The sequence below is a fragment of the Phodopus roborovskii genome, unplaced genomic scaffold (genome assembly GCF_943737965.1).
Source record: "Phodopus roborovskii unplaced genomic scaffold, PHOROB, whole genome shotgun sequence".
Taxonomy (NCBI): domain Eukaryota; kingdom Metazoa; phylum Chordata; class Mammalia; order Rodentia; family Cricetidae; genus Phodopus; species Phodopus roborovskii.
In genome coordinates this window covers 23,844,355-23,866,628 of record NW_026125052.1, presented here as the reverse complement: position 1 = coordinate 23,866,628, position 22,274 = coordinate 23,844,355, and the positions used below count along the sequence as shown (strand labels likewise).

Here is a 22,274-nt window from a genome sequence, read left to right as displayed (position 1 = left end):
TAATCCAGTCATTCCCAGAACCTGGGAAGAAGAGGCAAGTAAATCTCTGAGTTAGAAGCCAGCCTGATCTATAAATTGAGTTCCAGGATAGCCAGGACTGCGCACAAAAACAGTCTTGAAAAACCAAAAAACCAAACAATCAAATCAAAAAAGTGGTCCACCCACGGGGATCAAACACCCCATTTTTTCTTGGCTCCAGACTCAACTGCCATTTTTGGTCACATGATTTCCAGGGACAGACTTATCTTCTGAACTTCTGCTTCCTTTTCCTGCTTTGTAGCTCATCTCTTCCCGTGTGGATTAGTACAGGATTATGAAATAACTATTCTCTTCAGAGAGATCAAATTTTCCCTCAAGATATCAGCTATCGTTCTGCAAGCCCAGTAATTCAAGTGCAGAAATTTATACATACAAGGTAGAGAGGACATCCTTCCTCCTCCTTCCCTCCCTGAATGTGTTTGTGTATATACAAGTATGCATGCATACACACACACACACACACACACACACACACACGTGTGGAGGCCAGAAGTCAATGACAGATCTAATGAAATCTGGGGATCTGCCCATTTCTACCCTCCCTTGAAGCTCTGGGGTTACCAATGTGCCACCATGCCTGGCTATTACACAGGTATGGGAGATACAAACTCAGGTCCTAGGACTTCATAGCTATCACTTTACCTACTGAGCCATCTTCCCAGGTTGAGAGGGATCTTAAGAGTCATCAAGACAGTGTCTTCATTAGGTGTGCTGAGAAGTGAGTAGGGTCAGGCTAGATCAGAAGCCTTCCTAGTGGGTAATGGTTATCTTCTGATGGTGATGTTGGACAAATGACACTGGCATTCATTTCTCCATCATACAAGACTTTCTTGGAAGTAAGTCTGTCTGAAACTCAAAAATTCATATAGGGGGAGAAGACAGATTGGAACATCAGTTTACAAACACAGTGTAGATCTCACTTAGAACTGTTAGAATGCAGCTATCAAGAGTGCAGTTATTCCAAAGACAGCCAGTTCCCCACTCCTGAGAGAACCTGTTCAGTTTGCAGAACCATTATAGTTTATAGAAAGATTTGGTACAGGGTTGTAATTGGTCTTTACGTAACTGTCTTCAGTGAGAATTTGACTACCCATTATCATCTCTCATGAGGGTTGATATGGCTCAGCAGTTAAGAGCACTTGCTCCACAAAAGATTCAATTTAGTGCTTGCGGTATAGTTTGGAGGTTGAACCCAAAAGGCTACTACTATCATAGATGAAGAGGAGAACGTGAACTCCCAGAGGTGGCAAGGCCAACCAGGCTGAAAGCACCATGCCAGAGAACCGTCTCTTCCTGAAGGGTTGCTATTATTATGCCTTTCTTTTTCTTTTCTTTTTTTCCAAAGATCATCAGTGCCTTCCGTTGCTTCCTTAACATAGTTCATTCTTTCATAGAGTGGCCCAGTTAGACTTTCTAGCCACAGAGTCATGAAATGAGATGGGGAAGGATAAGGAGACAGATTAATGGATGGATAGGAAGCAATGTTAGAGGGAATCAAAAGAAAAGAGACAAGGGAGGTTGTTCTTCAAAAACAGCATCTAATGCAAGTGTGAGTAACGGATGTCCAACATTTTTATTCCAGGGCAATGGGTGGAATGGCTTATGGCTGTAGTTCTAGTAACTTGGGAGGCTGAGACAAAAGGATTGCTGTGAGCTTATTTTCCAAATAAACCCTGGTTGAGGAGGATGTTTTTTCCGGAAAGTTCCAATTCCTCTTTCTCCACTGCCAAGCCAACACACAGGGTGCCAGGTGTGGACGATTTCTGGCCATCTAAATTTCTTTTCTTTGTAGAAGGGTGTGTGCAGCCTCCGCTTCATTTTGTTGAACTGTGATCAGCGAGGTGCCTGGCTGGCCCCACATGGTCGCTTTGTGGAAAATCAGGTCTTAGCAGGTCTTCAGGAGGTGGGCTACATAGGGGGTGGTTTCAGGCAAGCTTGTGCTGAAGAGTGGAACTCTGTCTCTAGAAACAAGACAGTTGTGGTGGTTAGAATAAGAATGGCCCCATAGGCTCATATAATTTGAATGTGTAGCATCGGGAGTGGCACTACTTATAAAGGAATAGGAAGTGTGGCCTTATTGGAGGAAGTTCAGCACGGGGCGGGCATTTGAGGTATTTAAAGCTCACAGGAAGCTCAGGATCTCCCTCTCTGCCAGGGGATCGGGATGTGGCTCTCAGCTACTTCTCCAGCATTATTTCTGCCTGTGTTATCATGCTTCCCACCACGATGATAACGGATTAACCTTTGAAATGTTCGGTAAGCCCTCAGTGAAATGCTTCCCTTTATAAGACTTCCCTTGGTCATGGTGTCTCTTCACAGCCATAGAACACAGACTAAGACACCATTTTTTTTCCTCATTAAACTCTTTTTTTATTATTTATTATTTATTTCTTATTTTACATATAGATCCCAGTTCCCGCTTCCTCTCTCCCTCCCTTCCATGCCTCCCGACCACCCTCCCATCCCATTCCCTCCCCCACTTCACAGGGAGGGTGGTGCCTTCCAGGAGGGGTCAACAAATTCTGTCAAGTCATTTGGAGTAGGGACTAGGCTCCCCCTCCTGCCTCTAGGCTAAGGGAGTATCCCTCCATGGGGAATGTGCTCCCAAAGTTCTCTCGTGTACCAGGGATACATCCTGGTTCCACTGTCAGAGGTCCCTTAGATTGCACAGGCCTCTGACTGAGACCCATGATCAGGGGGTCTGAGTCAGTCCCATGCTGAATTCCCAGCTATCAGTTTGGGGGCCCATTAGCTCCTCCTTGTTCAGGTCAGCTGTCTCTGGGGGTTTCTGTAGCCTGGTCTTTTCCTCCCTCTCTGCATCTGGATTCCAGTTCAGCTCAGTGTTTAGCTGTCGGTGTTTACTTTTGTTTCCATCAGCTACTAGATGAGGGCTCTATGATGGTGGATAAGTTAGTCATCAATCTCATTATCAGGGAAGGGCATTTATGGTAGCCTTTCCACTGTTGCTCAAATTGTTAGTTGGGGGTCAGTCTTGTAGGTCTCTGGACATTTCTCTAGAGTCAGTTTTCTCTTCAAACCTATAATGGCTCCCTATTTTTGGTATCTCTCTTTCTCTTTCTCTTGTTTATTCCTTCCCTGACTCAATTTTCCTAACCTCACGTGTTTTCCTCTCCTCCCTTTCTCTTTCTCCTAGCTCCCTCTCCACTCACTGCCCTCCCCCATATGCTCCAGAGATCTTGTTCCTTTCTCCTTCTGTGAGGAACCTTATATGAATCTCTAATTTTGAAAAGCCCTTCTGTCCCTGTGCTGCAAGCAAGAGAGCGCTGCGTGGTCAGTGCCACAGGTGTGGACAAAGTGAATATCTCACTACACACCAGTATGGTGGCATATGCCTGTAATCTCAGCACTTGATTCAGAGACTGGATAATCAGAGTCTAAGGTTATCCTTAGCTCTGAAGCAAATGTGAGGGCAGCTTGATCTACATGAGACCCTATCTCAACCCCCCCCCAGCCCCATCAAAAAAGGGAAAATTCTTGTAGGATTTAGTATTTTTTTTTTCTTTGTATCGCTGGTATATAATCTTCCTGTACCCTCCTACCCCATGAGAGACCAAAGAAAAAGGAGCTGGAGGAGCAGGAACTTGGGGTTAGTCCTTCACTCTGGGAATGCACTTAAAAAAGATTAACAGACATCACTAGTTCCAGGGTGACTTGTTTGGTAGGCAGATAGAAGGGCATTCTGCCTAACAGGGGAGAGGGAGGGACAGAAGGAGTAATTTTGTCTACCCTTCCTTTGTTCATTTCTAGCCATACTTATAAAACATAGACCTAAATTAATTTACTTTAGGATAATAAAAACAGGATTAAATGGGGTTTGTAATACAGGATTGGTTACTACTGGGCTACAACATTTTCCAAATAAGCCCTGGTTGAGGAGGATGTTTTTCTGGAAAGTTCCAATTCCTCTTTCTCCACCGCCAAGCCAACATGCAGGGTGCCAGGTATGGATGATTTCTGGGCATCTAAATTTCTTTTCTTTGTAGAAGAGTGTGTGCAGCCTCCGCTTCATTTTGTGGAACTGTGATCAGCGAGGTGCCTGGCTGGCCCCACATGGTTGCTTTGTGGAAAATTAGGTCTTAGTAGGTCTTCAGGAGGCGGTGTTTGTCTAATGGAAGTGGGGAGAAATACTCAGCATCTAAAGGGATTCCCTCAATTTTGTGTTTTAGTTTTGTACTTGCAAGTGTAATATACACTCACGACAACTTCTAACAAGACAGACTCATGTGAATGCAAATAGAAGTGTGGGCAGTGGCCCAGGCAGTCAGGTGAAGCCAGCTCCATTTATGTCCAAGGCAGGGAGATGTCAGGAGTGGGTGGTACCAGTGCAGAGCTGATTAATTAATCCAGCTCGAAGGCACTGGATGTACTCTAAGCCAACTCTGGGCGTTTATACCATCACAGACACTTGTCTTCTCTGCTGCAACCTCACAGTTTGACTCTCCCGTGTCCCTTCCATACCCAGTCATTCAGGCTTCCCTACCAGGCTGACCCCCAAAATTTGCCTCACCTCGGCTGAGCTGCCCTCTTCATTACAGTCTGAGGCAGTGGCCAGCCACAATGGGAGACAGGGAGTGGGAAGAGAGAAACCCAGAGTTTGCTCCCAGAAATCCAGAGTTTGTCTCCAGTCTCTCTGGGAAGACCGTCTCTTACTCAGGGTGCCATCTCTCCTTCCTTTGGCCTGTGGTAATGGGAATGTCTTCTCACACTTGTTTCTCTCTGGGCTTTCCCACATTTTCTAGTGACTCCTTCAACACTGGACCATTTCTAAGAAATTACTCCATGGATTTTCCTGCTTCAAAGCAGTCAGATATATCCACCCCAAAGAAATGAGCTGTGTGTGTGAAGTTCACCTTCCGTAGAAGAAACACAGGATGAGAGACAATCTTCAAGCTCTGTACCCTTGGTCTTTGGTATGGTGCACTGAACTCTGCAGACATTCTGTTGAGAGGACTTTAGACCTAGGTGTTGAAGGACACTGCAGCTTGTGTGGCTGACACACCATCTTACTTAAGGCTGCTTTAATTCTTCAGAGACAAGGTTCTTGGTACTAAAGAATATACTGGGTAACATTTAAGACTGTGACCTAAGTTTAGGCTCTGAATCACATTCATCTAATGATGACGAGGACACAGGATAATAGTGATGAAGACGATGACAGAATCATTGTAACCATGTCACTATTAGCACTGTGCACCTCTGACTTGTTGCAAGATACCAATGGATTTGAGGGTCAAACTCTCTCTCTCTCTCTCTCTCTCTCTCATTTTTTTCACCTGCCTCTGCTTCCCAAGTTCTGGGATTAAAGGCATGCACCACAACTGCCCAGTCATCTCTCTCTCTCTTACATTTCATTTACCTTTATTTTTTTTTACATGCATTGGTGTTATTGCCATGGGTGTTGGGTCCACTGGAACTGGAGTTACAGACAGTGGTGAGCTGCAATGTTGGTGCTGGGAATTGAACCCTGGTCCTATGGAAGAGCAGCCAATGCTCTTAACCCCTGAGACATCTCTCCGGTCCCCAGGGGGTCAATTTCTTTGTGGAGGTATTGTTTATATACTATGATGTACTCTGATTTTGCAGCATAATCATTTTTGAGTTAATAGATGAGTTTACTAGTGTAAACATCACTTCTATTAAGGTGGTCACCTTTAAAAAGATTTGTTGTGTGTATAAATATATGCATGTGTGTGTGTGTGTGTGTGTGTGTGTGTGTGTGTGTGTGTACAGATCTTTGTGTGGGGAGGGTGGATTTGCACATTCATGTGTGTAGGTATGGAGGCCTGAGAACAACCTTGTGTGTCTTTCCTCAGGAGCCTTCCACACTGTCTTTTAAGATGATGTCTCTCCTAGGAGGAGAGAGGAAGAAGTAGGGAAGAGATTCAAAATGTAGGATCAAGATAGAAGAATTCTGGGCCCTCTCTCCGGTAAGATAAGACCACGTGGAAATACTAAGATTAATAGAAATGGGTTAATATTTAAGGCAGATCTAGCTGATAAGAAACTAGTAACAGGCCAACAGTTATATGTTAAAAAAAAAAAAAAAGATGATGTCTCTCATTGACTTGAAGCTCATCGAATAGGCTAGGCTGGCTGGTCAGGAATCTGCAGGCGTATGCCTGTCTCCTTCCAATGCCAGAGTTCCAAGTACTTTAACATTCCCCTTTTCTTAAAGAAGGGGGAGGAGGAGAAAGCATGTTCTGGGGATTGAACCCAGGGTTTCATGTCTGCATGACAAGTACATTACCCACGGTACTGTGCTTCAGTACCCTTCCTTCCTCCCCTCCCATTCCGCCACAGACCCAAGGGCCTCCCCACTGCATCAGCACTGACTATGACCTGGTGTTCACTGAACTCCCTGTTGCCACCTTCCAATCCTGCTGGCTTCCTGCTCCTGTATCCTTTCTTGTTTTCCTCTGGTATCTTCATTTGCCTCCCTCAGGATTGAGCGCCCCTTTTTCCTTTAGGACCCCGTCTCTGGACTGCCTCCCTGATCACAACTGTCCTCCACGCAGACCAGATGAAAGGTCTTTCCAGAGGCCTGTATTCTGTCATCATGTCTATATTGTATTTTGAACTGGCTTTATGCAATTATTCTTGTCCTCCATGAAACTGTAAGCAGCTCGAGACAGAAATGGGATCGTAGTCTGTTTCAAATGTCAGACTTTTCGGTGCAATGCCTGGCATACGATATAATTGCTGTTTGAATAGATTAATGGCGTCAATTTCTTTTCCAGGACATTATCTAAATCTTTACTATCAAATTACACATTGGAGCATTCTGATTGCAGGGAACAGAGACAGACGCAGCTCTGTGGGAGATTCACAAAGACACTCTTGCCCCTGGGAAGGCTCTGTCCCAACTTTGTCCCAAGGGACTTCTCACTTGCCTCACAGCCCCTCTGTTACCCTCTGCCTGTACACTTGATTGGCTTCCCTGTGCTTGTCGGCTTCCTCTGCTCATCTTTTATTGCCACCTCGTTCTAAATCCAGCTTGTAGTTCACCCCAGATTCTTCTTGCTTCCATTTTATCTGGCTCTAGTTGACATTTTCCAGGGTACTAATCTAACTTAAGCTTTGCAGGGGAGCCCATCACAAGCTGGGGCGTGGCCTCTGGCACACCTTCCAAGCATCTCTGGTTCAGTGAGCTAAGGAAGGTGCTCTAAAATGTGATTGCCAGAGAGGGAACCCTAATAGATGAATCAATGGCAGGGGCAGTAGCAGGCTTTCTAAGACCTCTCCTATTCTAGAACTGACCATAATTCTTTGCATTTTTGCTCTTCTTCATTCCTGAATAGTTTAAGTTCCCAATCTGTCATGCCAGGAAGTCACTTCTATTTCCTCTACATGGAAATTACAGAATTAAGGAATGCCAGTGCTGGAAGGAACCTTGGGCTTCGTTTGCTCATTAGTGTTCTAGGTAACTCTTACACCACAAGATGTTTCCATGAAGGAAACTCAAGATGTTCCAGCTCTTTCCTGGTATCCCAGCTCACATAAGTGACACACTTCTTGGAGGTCTGGTTTTATTAGTGGGAACTCTGGTCCTCGGCACCAACCAACCCCTAGAGAGCTCAGTTCCTCTCTATTGAAGGTTGTGATACAGGAGCTTATGAAAGGGCTCCAAAGGTAACCAAGCATGGGCCCCTTGACATTGTCTGCAAACTTGAGTCAGCGTTATGTGTATGTGGGCATGTTTCCTGAGAGTGTCCATAGCTGTGTCAACAGATTCTTACAAATCAATATGGCCTGAAAGGAAAAAAAAAAAAAAAAGGATAAGGACTTCTGTGTTAAAGGCAGTTGGCAGAAGCCCCACTAGGACAAATCGCTTTGTTCTCTTCCGAGTTAAACATGTTGCATGCTACACTGGGTGTCCATCCTGCTTGTGTAGACAGGAGAAAGGACTTGATATGACAAAGCTGAATAGGTCTTTATGACTAATTAGGGGCTTCATCCTTTCATTTTTTCCCCTAGATGTGTCAATATAATCCCATCAACTGGTGACAGTCTCCCCAGACAGGCTGACCGTGGGGGAGGCTATGAATGTGTGGAGTGAGTGGATATTCTGGAGGTCTCTACTCTGCTTCATCGCCTCAGTTTTTAGGTTAATTTAAAAGTACTCTTAAGAGTCTATTAAGGACAAACAAATGCAAGCAGCAGGAATGAGAAGTAAAATATAATTTTCCCAAGGATATACAGCTAAAGAGTGTGTGCAGTTTTTCTTCCTTCCTTCCTTCCTTTTTTTTTCTTTCTTTCTTTTTTTTTTTTTTTTTTTTTTTTTTTTTTTTTTGAGACAGGGTTTCTCTGTGTAGCCCTGGCTGTCCTGGAACTAGCTCTATAGACCAGGCTGGCTGGCTTCGAACTGAAGAGTTTGGCCTGCCTCTGCCTCCCGAGTGCATGTGCCACCACGGCCTGGCTACTTGTTCCCCTCTTGTAATCAATATCTGACCAATTAGTCTATTTATTGGGTCAATAAATAAAAGTCCACATCTGATATTTTTTCTTAAATGTTTAAGAACGATCACAGCATTACTCATTTAGCTATTAAAAGCTTGATGGACACTCCTATTGGGTATCATGAACCTGTTCAAAATGTTTATTTCTCCCTCAAAGAATTGTTAACACTAACTTACCCAAAGATGCCCAAGTCTTCTGCAAGCTGGCACGGGAAAGCCCCGTTTCCGCTGAGCTTTGACAGTGAGTGCTTGTACAAACTCCTCCTAGGTTAGCGAGGCACACACACCATGGGACAGGTTTCAGCATCCCTGATGGGTCCTTTCTACCTGATGCTTGGTCCAGGTGGAGCGGGACGCCGCCCTCTGGTGGCAAGTGGGAGCCCGCGCACTGCATGCTAATGAGCGCGTGGCGCAGCTCGCTGATTGGTTGGCGCGAATTCCAGCTGCTTTGCATGTCGGCGGGTGCGAGGGAGAGTCGAGGGGCGGCGGGCGACATTCTGGGCCCTGCGCGCTCCTCTCTCTGCGCCTCCCGGTTCACGCCCAGGCTGGGGCAGACCAGGCTGGCTTGTGAACTTGGGGTTTCCCCTTTTCGCTCCCATTCGTGCTGTGGTCGTGAATTCATCCAGGGTCCAGAATGACGATCCGACACCAAGGCCAGCAGTACAGGCCGAGGATGGCTTTTCTCCAAAAGGTACCATGGGTGTCCTCTGCCTGGACTCTAGCAAGTGGGCGGGGACCCATATGTGGAGTGTACACGGGAAGATTGGGCAGGGGCAGAGGGCATCCCTCTAGGGTCCGTTCACGCTGCTCAGTTTTACTAAATGACTTCTTTGTGTTGCATTTAAACACTATAATGATTTTCGTGTAAACTGTTTATAGTAGAGAATTTGAAGGCAGCTGTGATGGTCGGCCTAAGGCCGAAAACAACCTGTTACTCACAGAGGAGGGTGCTTGAGGCTGCGCGGGGATTTGAGACAGCTGATATTGTTACAAGGTATCAGCTATTAAATGAACATTTTAAGCATTTTCCCCAATACCAAATGGCAGTATCAATCCCCCCGCCCCCCGCTGCCGTGTGTGTGTGTGTGTGTGTGTGTGTGTGTGTCTGTGTGTCTGTGTGTCTGTGTGGGTAAGATCAGAAAAATGTTGTGATCTGAGGGATCGAGAGCCCCCCCCCCCAAGGTTGACAATCTGTGTATTTTCTGTACAGGCTGAACCTTTTCCTGTGGATGGCAAATGGCCAGCACGGGGTGTCCGTCCACGATGGACATGTGGGAGGTTGAATGTACCTATGGGGTGATGTGTTTGGGGACAAAGTGGTTCGTTTTGTCCTGGGCTTTTGAGTTTGAAAGCATGGGAAGAGACATGCACAGGATTAGGTTCCAGGTCACTACTGTGTCCTTTTCACAGTGCAGTGTTCATTTTAGGATTATCCTGTTGAGGGGAATTAGCCTGATACTTTGTGACAAGCTGAGTCAGTCCTGTCTTGAGCTGCTGGGGCTTAGTAACTGGGTACAGCTGGTGACTAACTGTCCTAATCTACAAGATGGTGAAAGGTGGACAGTCCTGGGCACATCAGGACATTCGTCATACCTGGTCATCTTCAAGAAACCAGGTAGAAGAGGTGTGAGGGTTTTATGCTGAGAACGAAGGAAATATTGTCTCACTCAGACAAGTAAACAGTCAGCTCCCAGCTCCTAAAAGGACAAGAGGCTGCCTAATTCTGCTGTTCAAAAGTAAAACACTCTTCAGATTGTGTCCCAGGGTTGTCTTCTCCTCCCATGCAGGATGGCCCTGGCTTGGAGGCTTAGAGTACCTGTCATGTGCTCTCTGAATCCCAAGCATCCACTCCCTTGGCTTTCCTCGCAGTGTCTTGCTCTCCAGCCTCCTTCCCCCTAATCTCAGCGTATCTCACCTCCACCCATCGCCTCCTCCCCAGACCCCTCACCTCCTTCCCGGGCTGTACTCCTCTCCCCTCTACCCCAGGCCCTTCCCTTTCCTCCACCCTACCCCACCCAAGCCTGTTCTCCCACATAGCCTCTACTCTCGGCATACTTCATGTGCCTCATCGACCCCTCCATGACATCCTTCATACACCTTGGTTTTCTTTCGCAAACTGAGTGACCTCTTTTACACAATTCTCCCCTCCCAATTGGCTTCCTGGGCCCATGGGATACTGGCCACCCTTTGCAGCCTGGCCGCTCAGGGTCGTGATGCCACTATCTCCCTGTCTCTACCTCTCACCCAGAATAAGAGCAAAGCAGCCCAGGCACTCAGAGCTGTTGCTCATGAGTGTTCTCGTTTCTCTAGGAACCCTGTACCCGTCCAGGCATCCATGGGAACATCCCTTTCCCCCTCTGCCAAGCTCCCACTGTGTGAAGCAGGCTCTTCTGACTCCATGGGGAAATGACTTCTTTCTCTAGGTCTACAGACTTTGTCGTCCTCAGCCACAGCATTGCTGCCCTGTATGCCTTGTGCTAGCAAGGGTCCTGGCCACATCCCATCTATGTAAACTGAGGTCCTGGGTTGGATCACAGAGCCCCTTAGGCCAATGGACAGAACAGAGTTCTACAGAACCTCAAGAGCCTGTGGTAGGAGATGCTCAGCCATTATCCACCTGAGCTAGACAGTCAGACTTTTAGAGACAGGCCTGGACCAGCAGAACGGGGACCCAGATGCAGGTACAATGCCCCACTCATTCACTGTGTGTTATGATGTGTACGGTGTCCCATGAATTATCTCCTTTATTTTGTCAGACAGTGGCTTGTATCCCTTACAGAGAAGGATACTAAAGCTCAGAAAGGTTATGTGACTTGCCAGTCACACTACCTACCACAGGTGGAACTTGGAAACAATACAGGAGTGGCTTATTTGTGCAGGTGTGGTACAGTGGTTAGAGTTTTCCTACTGTGTAGGATAGGCGAGGAGGTTGTGAGAAGGCTTGTGTGCTTGGGGGGGACACAGAGCTGAGAAGCGAAGGGTAATAAATGGGAGAGTCTAGGCAGAGATAGATAGACAGATAGATAGATAGATAGATAGATAGATAGATGGTACAGAGAACAACATGCCCCCAAGGTTCCAAGGCACAAAGACACAGGAAATCTGGCGAGTTTAAGGCTATTTTGTCCTGCAGCAGACATATTACAAAGCCCAAAAGAGGTCACAAAGGTAGAAGGAGACAGAAGGGGCAATAATGAGCCCTTAGAACGCCTTGAGGGCAGTTTGATCCCCTACCCACCCCAAGGAACCACGGCAAAGTTTGGAACAGACAAGTGACACGGCCTATTGTAAATTAAGACAACCACTGGGATGACCTGGATGAGTAATGGGCTGTTAAGCGAGTCAATTTAGGGGTCTCCATACTCCCTCACATCTCCAGACACCCTGGAAAGGGAGGCTCTTCCTAAAGGCAGAGAGAGTGATACTGTTCGGGGGGACCTTCCTCCTCCTGTGAGTCAAGGGTTTCTATTACATGGTGCACCTCAAGCTCAGTGCAGTGTCTGGAGAGAATGCCCTTTATCTGGGGTATCAGGGCTTGTTGAAGATGTGCGGAGGCCTGGATATGTTAGTAGCATGTCTTTGAGTATGCATGAAGCCCTGAATTCACTCCTCAGCACCACAAACACTCCTTATGGGGGTGCATGCCTGTAACCCCAGTGCTTGGAAGGTGGAGGCAGGAGGATGGGGAGCTCAAAGCCAGCCTTGGCTACTGTCTTAGTGAGGGTTACTGTTGTTATGATAAAACACCGTGACCAAAAGCAACCTGGGGAGGTAAGGGTTTATTTTATCTTACACTTCCAGGCAGCAATTCATCACCGAGGGAAGTCAGGGCAGGAACCTGGAGGCCAGAACGGAAGAGGAGGCCATGGAGGAGCATTGCCTACTGGGTTGCTCTCCAGTGTTTGCTCAGTCTGGTGTCTTACAGCATCCAAGACCACCAACTCAGGGATAGCACTACCTTCAGTGAGCTGGGCTTCCCACATTAGTCCTTAACCAAGAAAGTGCCCCACAGTCTGGCCCACAGGCCAATCCTATCGAGACCTTCCCTTTATTAGGATTCCTTCTTCCAAAATGACCTTTGCTTGTGTCAAGTTGACAAAAAAACTAGCCATCACAGCTATGTAGTGAGTGTGAGACCTTGGCTCAAAAAGACAAATGTGACAGAAAGTTGGAGACCCACCTGCCAGGCCTTTACTATGGAATTCGCTGATGATGACATGTGGCGAACTGAAGAGTCTGGATGAGTAGCTCTGGTCCCATGTGCCCTTACTCTGGTGCTGGCCCATATACCTCAGCGATGCCATAGTCACCATCCTGGCCATTTTCACTTACCAGTGCCCTGGGGATTCCTTGATGCCATGGGAAGGAGCCCTCAGCAAGGTGACTAGGCTTTTTTGTGTGGCTTCTGGCATCTCACTTCTGCTTAGTCAGGAACTGAGAAGCAGAGGTATTAAGGAGGCCAAGGCAAAGGAAGGTATCACTCTCGTACCATCCTTTTTTTTTTTTTTTTTTTTTTTTTTTTGGTATACAAAATGAAGCGCTGGGTGCCAGGTCACCAAGGAGCTTTGAGTCCAGTGTCAAAGACATATTGGATAAAACAGGAGACAGGTATAATGATGTACAGATTAAGATACATGGGACGAGGATAACATATGGGTTATATATTTTATTCTGGGTGAAGTCCAAGAGAAACCAATGACCGGTAAGTTCCTGCTCCAAGAATCCACACCCAGGCTGCTCTCTGTGACCTGACTGGAAACAAAGAGAGGAGGCCTGTCCCTAACCCCATACCAAGTACCACATGCTCACCTATGCACCTGTGACCACACCCAAACGGGCGTGGCCAGTGCCACAGGTGTGGCTGGCTCTCTCACTACAAACGTGGAACATGGTTGGGGCAGATGTTGTCGGAGGATGCTCCACTGAGGGAGAAGTAAGTAAGCTGTGCTTGGGATCGGGGGAGCATGGCCTCACTGGGAGGTTTGTAACCGAGTTAGGAAAAATTACTAATGTTTTTCCAGGATGAGAGGAAGATGAGCAACATTTTAGGCTGACATAAAATGCAGACATGTAGGACAGCCTATTAAGACTGAAGACTCCTTGAGGCCGGTTCACCAGGCCCAGAGTGGGCATGGGTGGGTGGATGGGAAGGCTGGAGAAAAGAGAGGCTCACAGCTGGGACACCTCACGTGACATGGTGAAGATCTGATGCTTCCTGTGTTTAATGAGATGCGGTTTGATGTCTTTAAAAGCACGACGGGTTAGTTTACATGCTACAGGGGCAATTCTGACGAGAGAGCATGGGTACTTCTTGATACCAGCTGCATCTTAGGAAATGCTGATAACAAGCCAGGGCCTGATGTATCTCAGGCTGGCCTAAAAATTCCTGTGCAGTGGAGAATGGCTTCAAATTTCTGATCCTCCTACCCCACCTTGTAAGTGCTAATATTACAGATGTGTGTCACCGTGTCCAGTTTATGTGGCCCTGGGAATTAAACCCAAGGTTTCATGCATTGTAGGCAGGCAGGCACCCTACCAACTAAGCTACATCCCCAGCCCAAGCATTGATCTTTCTAGAAGAGCTTGTTGGGCGGTTTGAACATACATTTGAAATGGTGGCTCCTGGGGACACTGGACAACAACTGGTTATATTATGGGTACTTAGCTTGGGATTGTACTGGCATGGAATACTAATTAATACTCTACCGTGCACTGGACACATCTCCAACTAATAATGAAGGGGAAGTATGGACATGGTGAATGGATGCCTAACCTTATCACTTAGGAGAATGGCCTGGAGAACACACTGAAGGCTGTGGACCACTGAGGCAGAGACTATGTTCAGAGTGGGTTGGAGGATTTTTCAATGGGGCGGGATTTAGTGGCTAGGTGTGAGATGTTCAAGACACGAAAGCAGAATCAATAGAAGCCGCCCACTGCTGTCCTTAGCTGGGGTTGTCTGCAATGCCCTGCTGACCTAAGAATAGGGTGGCAAGAGCAGATTTCGGGTCAAGATCACCATATACCAGAGTATACACAAAGTGCTGGTTTATGTCTTTAATCTGTTGAGTCGAGCTCACCATAACTTATTTGTAAGGTCACACATGCCTCAATTTGAAAAGCAACCCTGGGGTTTTGGGTCGCTTCCCCCATCTCAATGTAGGAAAGCACTGATTATGACTGCCCCCCTTGGGAACCTTCTCCAGTGAAAAGGAAAATTCCAGCCCCTGAGATCCTCCACTGTGAGTGACAGCTCCTTAATTTGAGGAGCAGCGTGGGTGTGGTAGGTGGGTTGTCAGAACCATCAAAGCCATCGCTTCTGATCCCTTTATGATGCCTTGGGTCCCTGGCTCACCTGCAGGCAAGTTTCAGCCTGGAGCTTGTACAACTAAGAGGCCAACTCAGGGTCATCCAGGGACCCAGGAGTGGCCTGGTTTTATGGCATTTCTGTGTTGCCTGGAGACCAGGCTGATTCTTTATCTTGAGAGGAGGTGGAAGCTGGTCTTCCTGGGAGCAGGGTGGGGATGGCTGTGGCTGTCCTTGGGCATTGTGAAAGTTTACAGCAGAAGCCCCATTCAGACTGAGTGGTTTAAGTAACAGAAACACACTTTCTCATAGTCCTTGAGATCAGAAATCCGAGCTCAGCCGTTTCTCTGAAGCCCCTCCTCTTGAATTGTAGATAGCTGTTCTCTGTTCTCACATCATATTCTCAACTAGGGTGTAGTCCCCTTCTCACAAGGACACCAAACCAATCGTACTGGAGCAGGACCTATGCATATGACTTCATTTGCTCTCTCTCTGTCTCTCTCTCTCCTCTCTCTGTCTCTGTCTCTCTCTTTGTCTCTCTCTGTGTGTATGTGTATGTGTGGAGGGATTATTGGGGGTTGAGTCCAAGGTTTTATGAAAGCTAGGTCATGCTCTACCCCTGGCCCTTGATTTGTTCTTTCAATTAAAAATACTCTTTTATTGCATTTTTTTAAAGTTTATGTGTGGTTGTGCACCTTCACTCCACACACATGTAGAAGCTGCAAGACAACCTTTGGGAGTTAGTTCTCTCCTCGAAGTGTATGGCTCCCAGGGATTGAACTTGGTTTATAAGACTTGGTTTTAAGCACCACTACCCACTGAGCCATCTTGCCAGAACCAGTCTTTGGTTTCTTAATCCGGGATCTTGCTGTGTAATGCAGGCTGTCTCCAACTGCTTGATCCTCCCGCCTCTGCCTGTCAAGCACTGGGTGGAACTGCATGCATGTTACCCCACACCCAGCCCTTTCCATCTCTTTACAGACCCCCTTCTCAAATCAGCTATGTTCAGAGACACCGAGGCTCAAGACTTCAATGTCTGAATTCTTCAATGTCTGAATTCGGGGAACAGTTTTCAGCCTAGAACAGTCTCTCAGAGATGGCACCATGAGCTAAAAGATCCTGTCAGTTTTAAGCAACTGGGGAGACCCCTCAGAGGGATTTCTGAGGGGGAAAATGGGAAAAACTGATCGGAATCCCAGTGTGCCGCCTCCCTCACAATGTTCCCTGAGTCGAGTGTGATGAACCCCCTCCCACGGGCTCCTCCTTTTGTGAAGGGTTAGACACCTGCTAGGAAGAAATCTGACTCTCATTGTGGCTTTTAAAATAACTCTCTTTATTCCTCCTCTTAAGGTTATTTTCAAATTCTTAATAGCTAGGTTTTATTATTATTATTTTTTTTTATTGGAAGACAAGGAGTCAAATCGGCTGACTTTTTCCTGGGGATGCTCCGGTTCTAACTTTTAAGGTGGGATCCGGCCTCTTCTCCAATACATAGGCCCTTGTTTGCATGAAACAACTTTGTTTCATCTAACAAAACAATTTTGAGGGTGGGGAAGGTAACTTAGTCAGGAAAATGCTTGGTTTGCAAGCATGAGGACCCTAGTTCCATTACCCAGAACCCACCTTAAAAAAAAAAAAAAAAAAGCCAGGTGTGGAGGCAAACCTTTGTAATCCCAGGGTAGGGGAGGCATTGACATGGTAGATCCCAGGACTCTGTACTCTACATTCCCAGTGAGTGAGAGAACCTCAAAAAAGGAGGTGAGTGTGCCTGAGGGACAGCAGCCACGGTTGTCCTCTAGCCTCCACACACATGAACACCTATGCGCAAAGGTACTTATTCACACAAGCTCGTGCGTGCACACATTAATGAATTTAGCCTTTCGGTTTGGCAGCCAACACGAGAAAAAGGAGTCTTGGCTTTAACTTGAGGAGATCTTGGAGTACTCTGTGTATTTGAGAAGTCACATTAATAAAAATATTGCCCAGAATGTGATGACCCCCACCCCCACATTTCTAGGCCTTTCTATTTATATGGCTTCCTTGGTCCCTTGGCCAGCTCCAAATGGCTGTGATTTAGCCCCATGGCTGACCTCTGGCCTGAGACATAGCCAAGGGCTTACCTCACTGAAGGCCAAATATTGAAGCTCTGGGTGGATTTGAGATATAGGTGTGTGTGTGTGTGTGTGTGTGTGTGTGTGAACACTTGCATATGTATTTATGTGTGTATGGAGACCAGAAGTCACCCTTGGGTGTCGCTCTTCAGGGCCAGTCTCCTTGTTTTGAGACAGGGTCTCTCACTAGGACTTGGGGTTCACCAGTTAAAATAGGCTGGGGATATGACTCTCCAGCTCTGAGATTGCATAGATTTTGGAACATGGTGATGGGCATGGGGATTGAACTTGGGTCTTCATGGTTTTGTGGTTAGCCTTTTACCATCTGTTCCTGTTGGTACTGCAAGCTTGGAAAATGTCTTTGCAAACAGAAATGTGTAGTAAAGGGACAGTCCCTGGTGCTGCTGGCTCTTGCCTTCATGATGAGCGCTGGCCTGTGTCTGGGAATGGCCTTGGCCGCACACCTGATCCCAGCCTGTTTCTTGAGATGTTGGCTTAGCTGCAAATGCTAGTTTTGCAACAAAGAAGAAATGGTATTTGCTACCCCTCTGTGCTGGATGAGGACATAGGCCCACACTCTTGAGAAGGTGGGAGTCCTCCAGCTTGAGAGCAAGGTGGCTGAGTGGGAGGTAGCAGGTAGAACTTTCTAGTTCAGGGTTTCCCTGGATGATCTCTAAGCTCCATTGCAGGTGGCTTAGTCTCTGTTTTTAATTTTATTTTATTGTGGTAAGATTTAACCTGAGATCTAGCTAGAATCTTTACATGTGTGGTACAGCATTATTAGCAACAACAACTGCACAATGTTGTACAGCGTGTTTCTAAGACTTACTCTTCTTTTTTTATATTTTTAAATTAGAAACAAGCTTGTTTTACATATCCTTATTCTTCTTTTATACCCATCAATAAGCAAACCCTCATTTCTTCTCCTCTTAGTGCCTGGCAGCCAGCATTCTATAGGCCGATTTTGCCTTTAGACTGTACTTCATATGAGTGACTTGTCTTCTGTGTCTGACTTATTTCATTTACCAAAATGAGCCATGTCCACACTGCTCACCCAAATCTTTGACTATTGCAGCCTTGCCTTCTGGCACCATTATTTGTCTCTCCACTAGCTGACAGCGACCTACCTTCTCCCTGTATCTTGGCCATTGTGAATAATGGTGGGGTAAACTTGGGGGTGCAGATTTCTTCTTAAGTTCCTGATTTCATTTCCTTCACATGGATGTCTGGAGGTGGGATGGCTGGATGACAGAGGTCCTTAAAGTCGTTTTGTTTTGATGAGCAATGTCTATACCACTGTCTGAAGCAGCATTGTATACACAAGGGTTCAAGCCTCAGCCTCCCCACGTCCGTGCCATCATCTGCTTGAGTGCAGCCCAGTGTTCATGGCCAAGGGCAATTCTGCCCCTCCCTTTTGAGTAATTTTGGCAGGGGCGAGTTTTTTATTCACCTTTCTCTTTTCGCTCTTAATACCACCAGCATTGTCCTTATCTTTTGGTTTATAATTTAGTGTGTGATTTTGATCTCATAAATACTACAGTGTATGCTGCTGCTCTCAATGCTTACTCACATTTAATCTCCATAACATCCCCATGATGATACAAATGGTTAAGCTTTAGTTTATGGAGATTCGAGTAATCAATAAAATGTTCAGCTTCAGCTTTTGTTTGTTTCTTTTGGGTTCTGGGTGTCAACCTGAGGGCTTCATGCAAGCTAAGTGTGTTCTCTACCACTGAGCAATGCCACTGCGTCCCCCCCAAATTTAGCAATTTACTTAATGCTTCCCACTTCCAAATTGGAGCAGAGCTTTGAACTGGGCTCTTGTGGTACTCAGATTCTTTGCTTTGATGTTAGCTAACTTATTTTCACATAACTGTCTCTGCCACTCTCTGAGGACTTGTCAGTATATTTCTGAGGATTGGGGTATATTTCTGCTGTCTAGGAGTATATCTTTTACTTTTTAAAAAAATGCCCTCCCAGTGATCAATAAATATCTGAATTTGTTTCAGTGGCGGAGTTGGGTTTTTACCCTTGGGCATCTAAACATAGACCTGCTGCTAAGTTCCAAAGATGCATTAATTGCATGCATACTACTAACACAAATGAAAATAAGCATGGCAGCGCATGTCCCAGGACCCCTAATAAAAACAATCTAGAAATATGAAATCAAACACTCCAGAATCAGGAACATTTTGTGTATTAACATGATGCCACAGTCAAAAAAGTCCACACCAAAAAAAACAAAACAAAAAAACCAAAATCAAACCAAACAAACCAAGTCAAACAAAACTAAAACAACACACACACACACACACACACACACACACACTAGTTCATGTGAAAAAATAATCTAGAATATTTCATAAGATTTCCTTCTGGCTACAGATCAGAAGCTGTACATGCAACACATATGAATTTTATGTTCAGATGTAATAGGTTTCCATCTCTGAGATGTGCCTTGTATATTCCAGATGTGAAATCCAAAGCACTTCTGATATCAAGCATTTTGGATAAAGGATAGTCACCCTGTGCGTCTTTCCTTATATAGAACATCTGCATGTGCACAGAGATGTCTGTCTTTATAAAACATTCTAACATAGTTCCTTAATTAGATACCACGCTATTATCAAACTGAATACATCAGTGAGGCACATATTGCTATGGTCCCCATTTTAGAGAAGAGAAAGGGAGTCTCACGTTCTTAAATGGGCTGCCCTAAGTTGTTCAGTTAAGAGAAAAAGGGATCTGGGGGTGGATGAGAACTTGGGGTTAATTTTGCTTTTGACCATAAGCACCTTCAAGCTGTAAAAAGAGTTGTTTATCGTAGTGTCTGCGCAGTGTCGGAGGTGCCGTGGGTTAAGTCACAGAAAAGCAACGGTCATAGAATCAAGTTTGTTAAATTGAGAAAAAGCAAGTGAACTGGGGAGCAGCTTGCTTTGGGTGTTAGTGAGGACATGTGCAGGCTGGTCCTGAGGGGGTGGCCAGGTGTGAGCAGCTCCCAGGTCTCAGGATAGAGCTGTGGGCCAGGGAAAGGCAGAGGGAGCTTTTTGTTCTCATGTGTTGGCTCCCATCCCAAGCTCGTGGCTCCAGCTGCCTTTTAGCCTGGAGACCTGTATCTACCATCTGATCTTCCCACTGCCCACCTTTGTGTCTTGCAAGAGTCAGTCTTGGAGCTCTGCGCTCTCCCAGCCCTCTGCAGGGCTTGTGTCTCCATTGTATCCTGTTACAGCATTATCTCCTTGTCAGTGGCTTCAATTTTCTCTTTTGTTAACTTGGGATCAACCTCAGTCTAAGCATACTAAATGGGGAGAGAGAAAAGAGAGCGGGAAAGAAGGGAGAGAGACAAGACAGGATATAGCTTGCAAGGATTTGTCTCCGAGGAGCCTACCTTCCTACTCCTTCCCACCCTCTGTTTCCATTACCCCCAATAGTCTGCCAGATTATGAACTCATGGGTGGCCTAACCCATTGGTTAGAATCCCCATGACCAAATTACTTTCTTCAAGCCCCACTTCTATTCAGATTTAGTGACCAAGCCTTCAAATCCAAACCACAATACTTCCTTTATATTATATATAAGTTAAACTTTATCATTGCCATGTATATTTAGTACAAATTAATGTATCATCTGTGTTTTTGTTTTTTAAACTTTCATTTGCATTAGTGTTTTGCCTGTATGCATGTCTGTATGAGGGTGTTGGATACCCTGGAACTGGCGTTACAGACAGCTGTGAGCTGCCATGTGGGTGCTGGGAATTGAACCCAGCTCCTCTGGCAGAGAAGCCAGTGCTCTTAACCTCTGAGCCATCTCTCCAGCCCCACTATCTGTGGTTTTAACATCCACTGGGATCTTGGAATATCTCTCTAGAGGATGGGGAGACGATGGCACTAGGCACTAAGTTCTTAGATTATGACTTAGTGTTGTTCCTTGGTTTCCCAGCATTGCCCAGGGCTGTACCTGTTTGCTAAAGCACTGATGGCCATATAGGAAGCTCTTCTAGGGAGGTACCAAGGTAATCTCTCTATTATTGGGGACTTCCTGAGGGAGGTGAAGTTTGGAACCTTTACTCAGCATCAACCACAAGCACCAATAGAAGCATCTAGCTCACTTCTTTTGAGCATATAAAACATTTTTATTTTCATCTAGTTCTATTCAAGAGGAAATGTTACTTTGTTGTTGTTATGATTTTGTTTTGTTTTGAGACAAAGTTTCACTCTGTAACCCTGGCTGGTCTGGAACTCACTATGTAGGTCTAGGTTGGTCTCAAACTTGTAGCAATCCTACCACCTCCACCTTCCAAGTGCTGGGGTTACTGTCATGTACGGCCATATTCTGTGGAAAATATTAATTATTGGCTTTTTAAAAATTAAACAAGTTATTACTGTGTGGGAGGGAGTGTTTGTTGGGTTTGGTACGGTGCACACATGGGAATCAGAAGATGACCCTGAGGGGTTGGTTCTCTCCTTCCTGCTTGATGGGGGGAGGTCTGAGGATCAAAGTTATGTCTCCGCCCTTGCACAGCTAATGCCTTTACTTGCTGAGCCACTTTCCAGGCCTTTATATTGGTTTTACGGTGGTGGTGTCTTACCATGTAGCCTTGGCTGGCTTGGAACTTGCTGTGATTGTCACACTCTCCCTCTCCAATGCTGGCATGACAGGTGTGTGCCTCCACACCCAGCAGGAGATAAAATGGTCTTTTAACAGTTAAAAGTGAGTCCAAGGTAATCTCCTTTGATGCCTTCCCATGCTTCAAGCTTCCTTGGACTATTTGCTAATTTTCCTTGGCTTCAGTACTCTCCTGGATAGTCATTACTTTTTAACTTGTCTCCTGCCTCTTCCTTTTTCTGTACTTGGGGCAGTAATCTCCAGGTAGTGTGAGACTTTCAATGGCCCTTTGTTAAGTATGCCAGAGCACAAGTGATGTGCCTACTTTTGTCTTTCTCTCTCCCTCTTCCTCTCCTCTTAACTCCTCCTCTCCTCACTCTTCCTTCCTCTGCTTCCCCTCAGGGAACTGGAGGTTGAACACCAGACCTCCATAAGGCTAGGCAGGGCTCTAACACAGAGGTGCACTACATTCCCAGCCATCCTTTGAGATGTTTTCTTTTCTGGTAACTGATCCACTCTGGTCAGATAGGTCACAAACCTTGACATCATGTCCGTCACTCTCACGGAACTACCGAATGCAACCAATTCTTTTTTTACAGTGTAATTGGTAGTTTCTTGTCCCAACCACCTGGTCCCAAATAACCGACTCAAAGGCTCAATGTGAATTATAAATGCTGGGCCAATGGCTCAGGCTTATTATTAGCCAACTCTTACATTGAAATTAATCTGTGTATTG

At 45.9% G+C, this 22,274-nt stretch overlaps 1 protein-coding gene across 1 annotated transcript in view; it reads left to right on the top strand.

Annotated features, from left to right (window-relative positions):
* Window positions 1-8,954: 8,954 nt before the first annotated feature.
* Rgs9 (regulator of G protein signaling 9) overlaps window positions 8,955-22,274 on the top strand; it is a 65,803-nt gene continuing 52,483 nt past the window's right edge. The window contains exon 1 of the mRNA XM_051179592.1: window positions 8,955-9,207. Within this exon, the coding sequence (XP_051035549.1) occupies window positions 9,151-9,207 (57 nt within the window). The 5' untranslated portion in view covers window positions 8,955-9,150. The remainder of the gene's footprint in view (window positions 9,208-22,274) is intronic.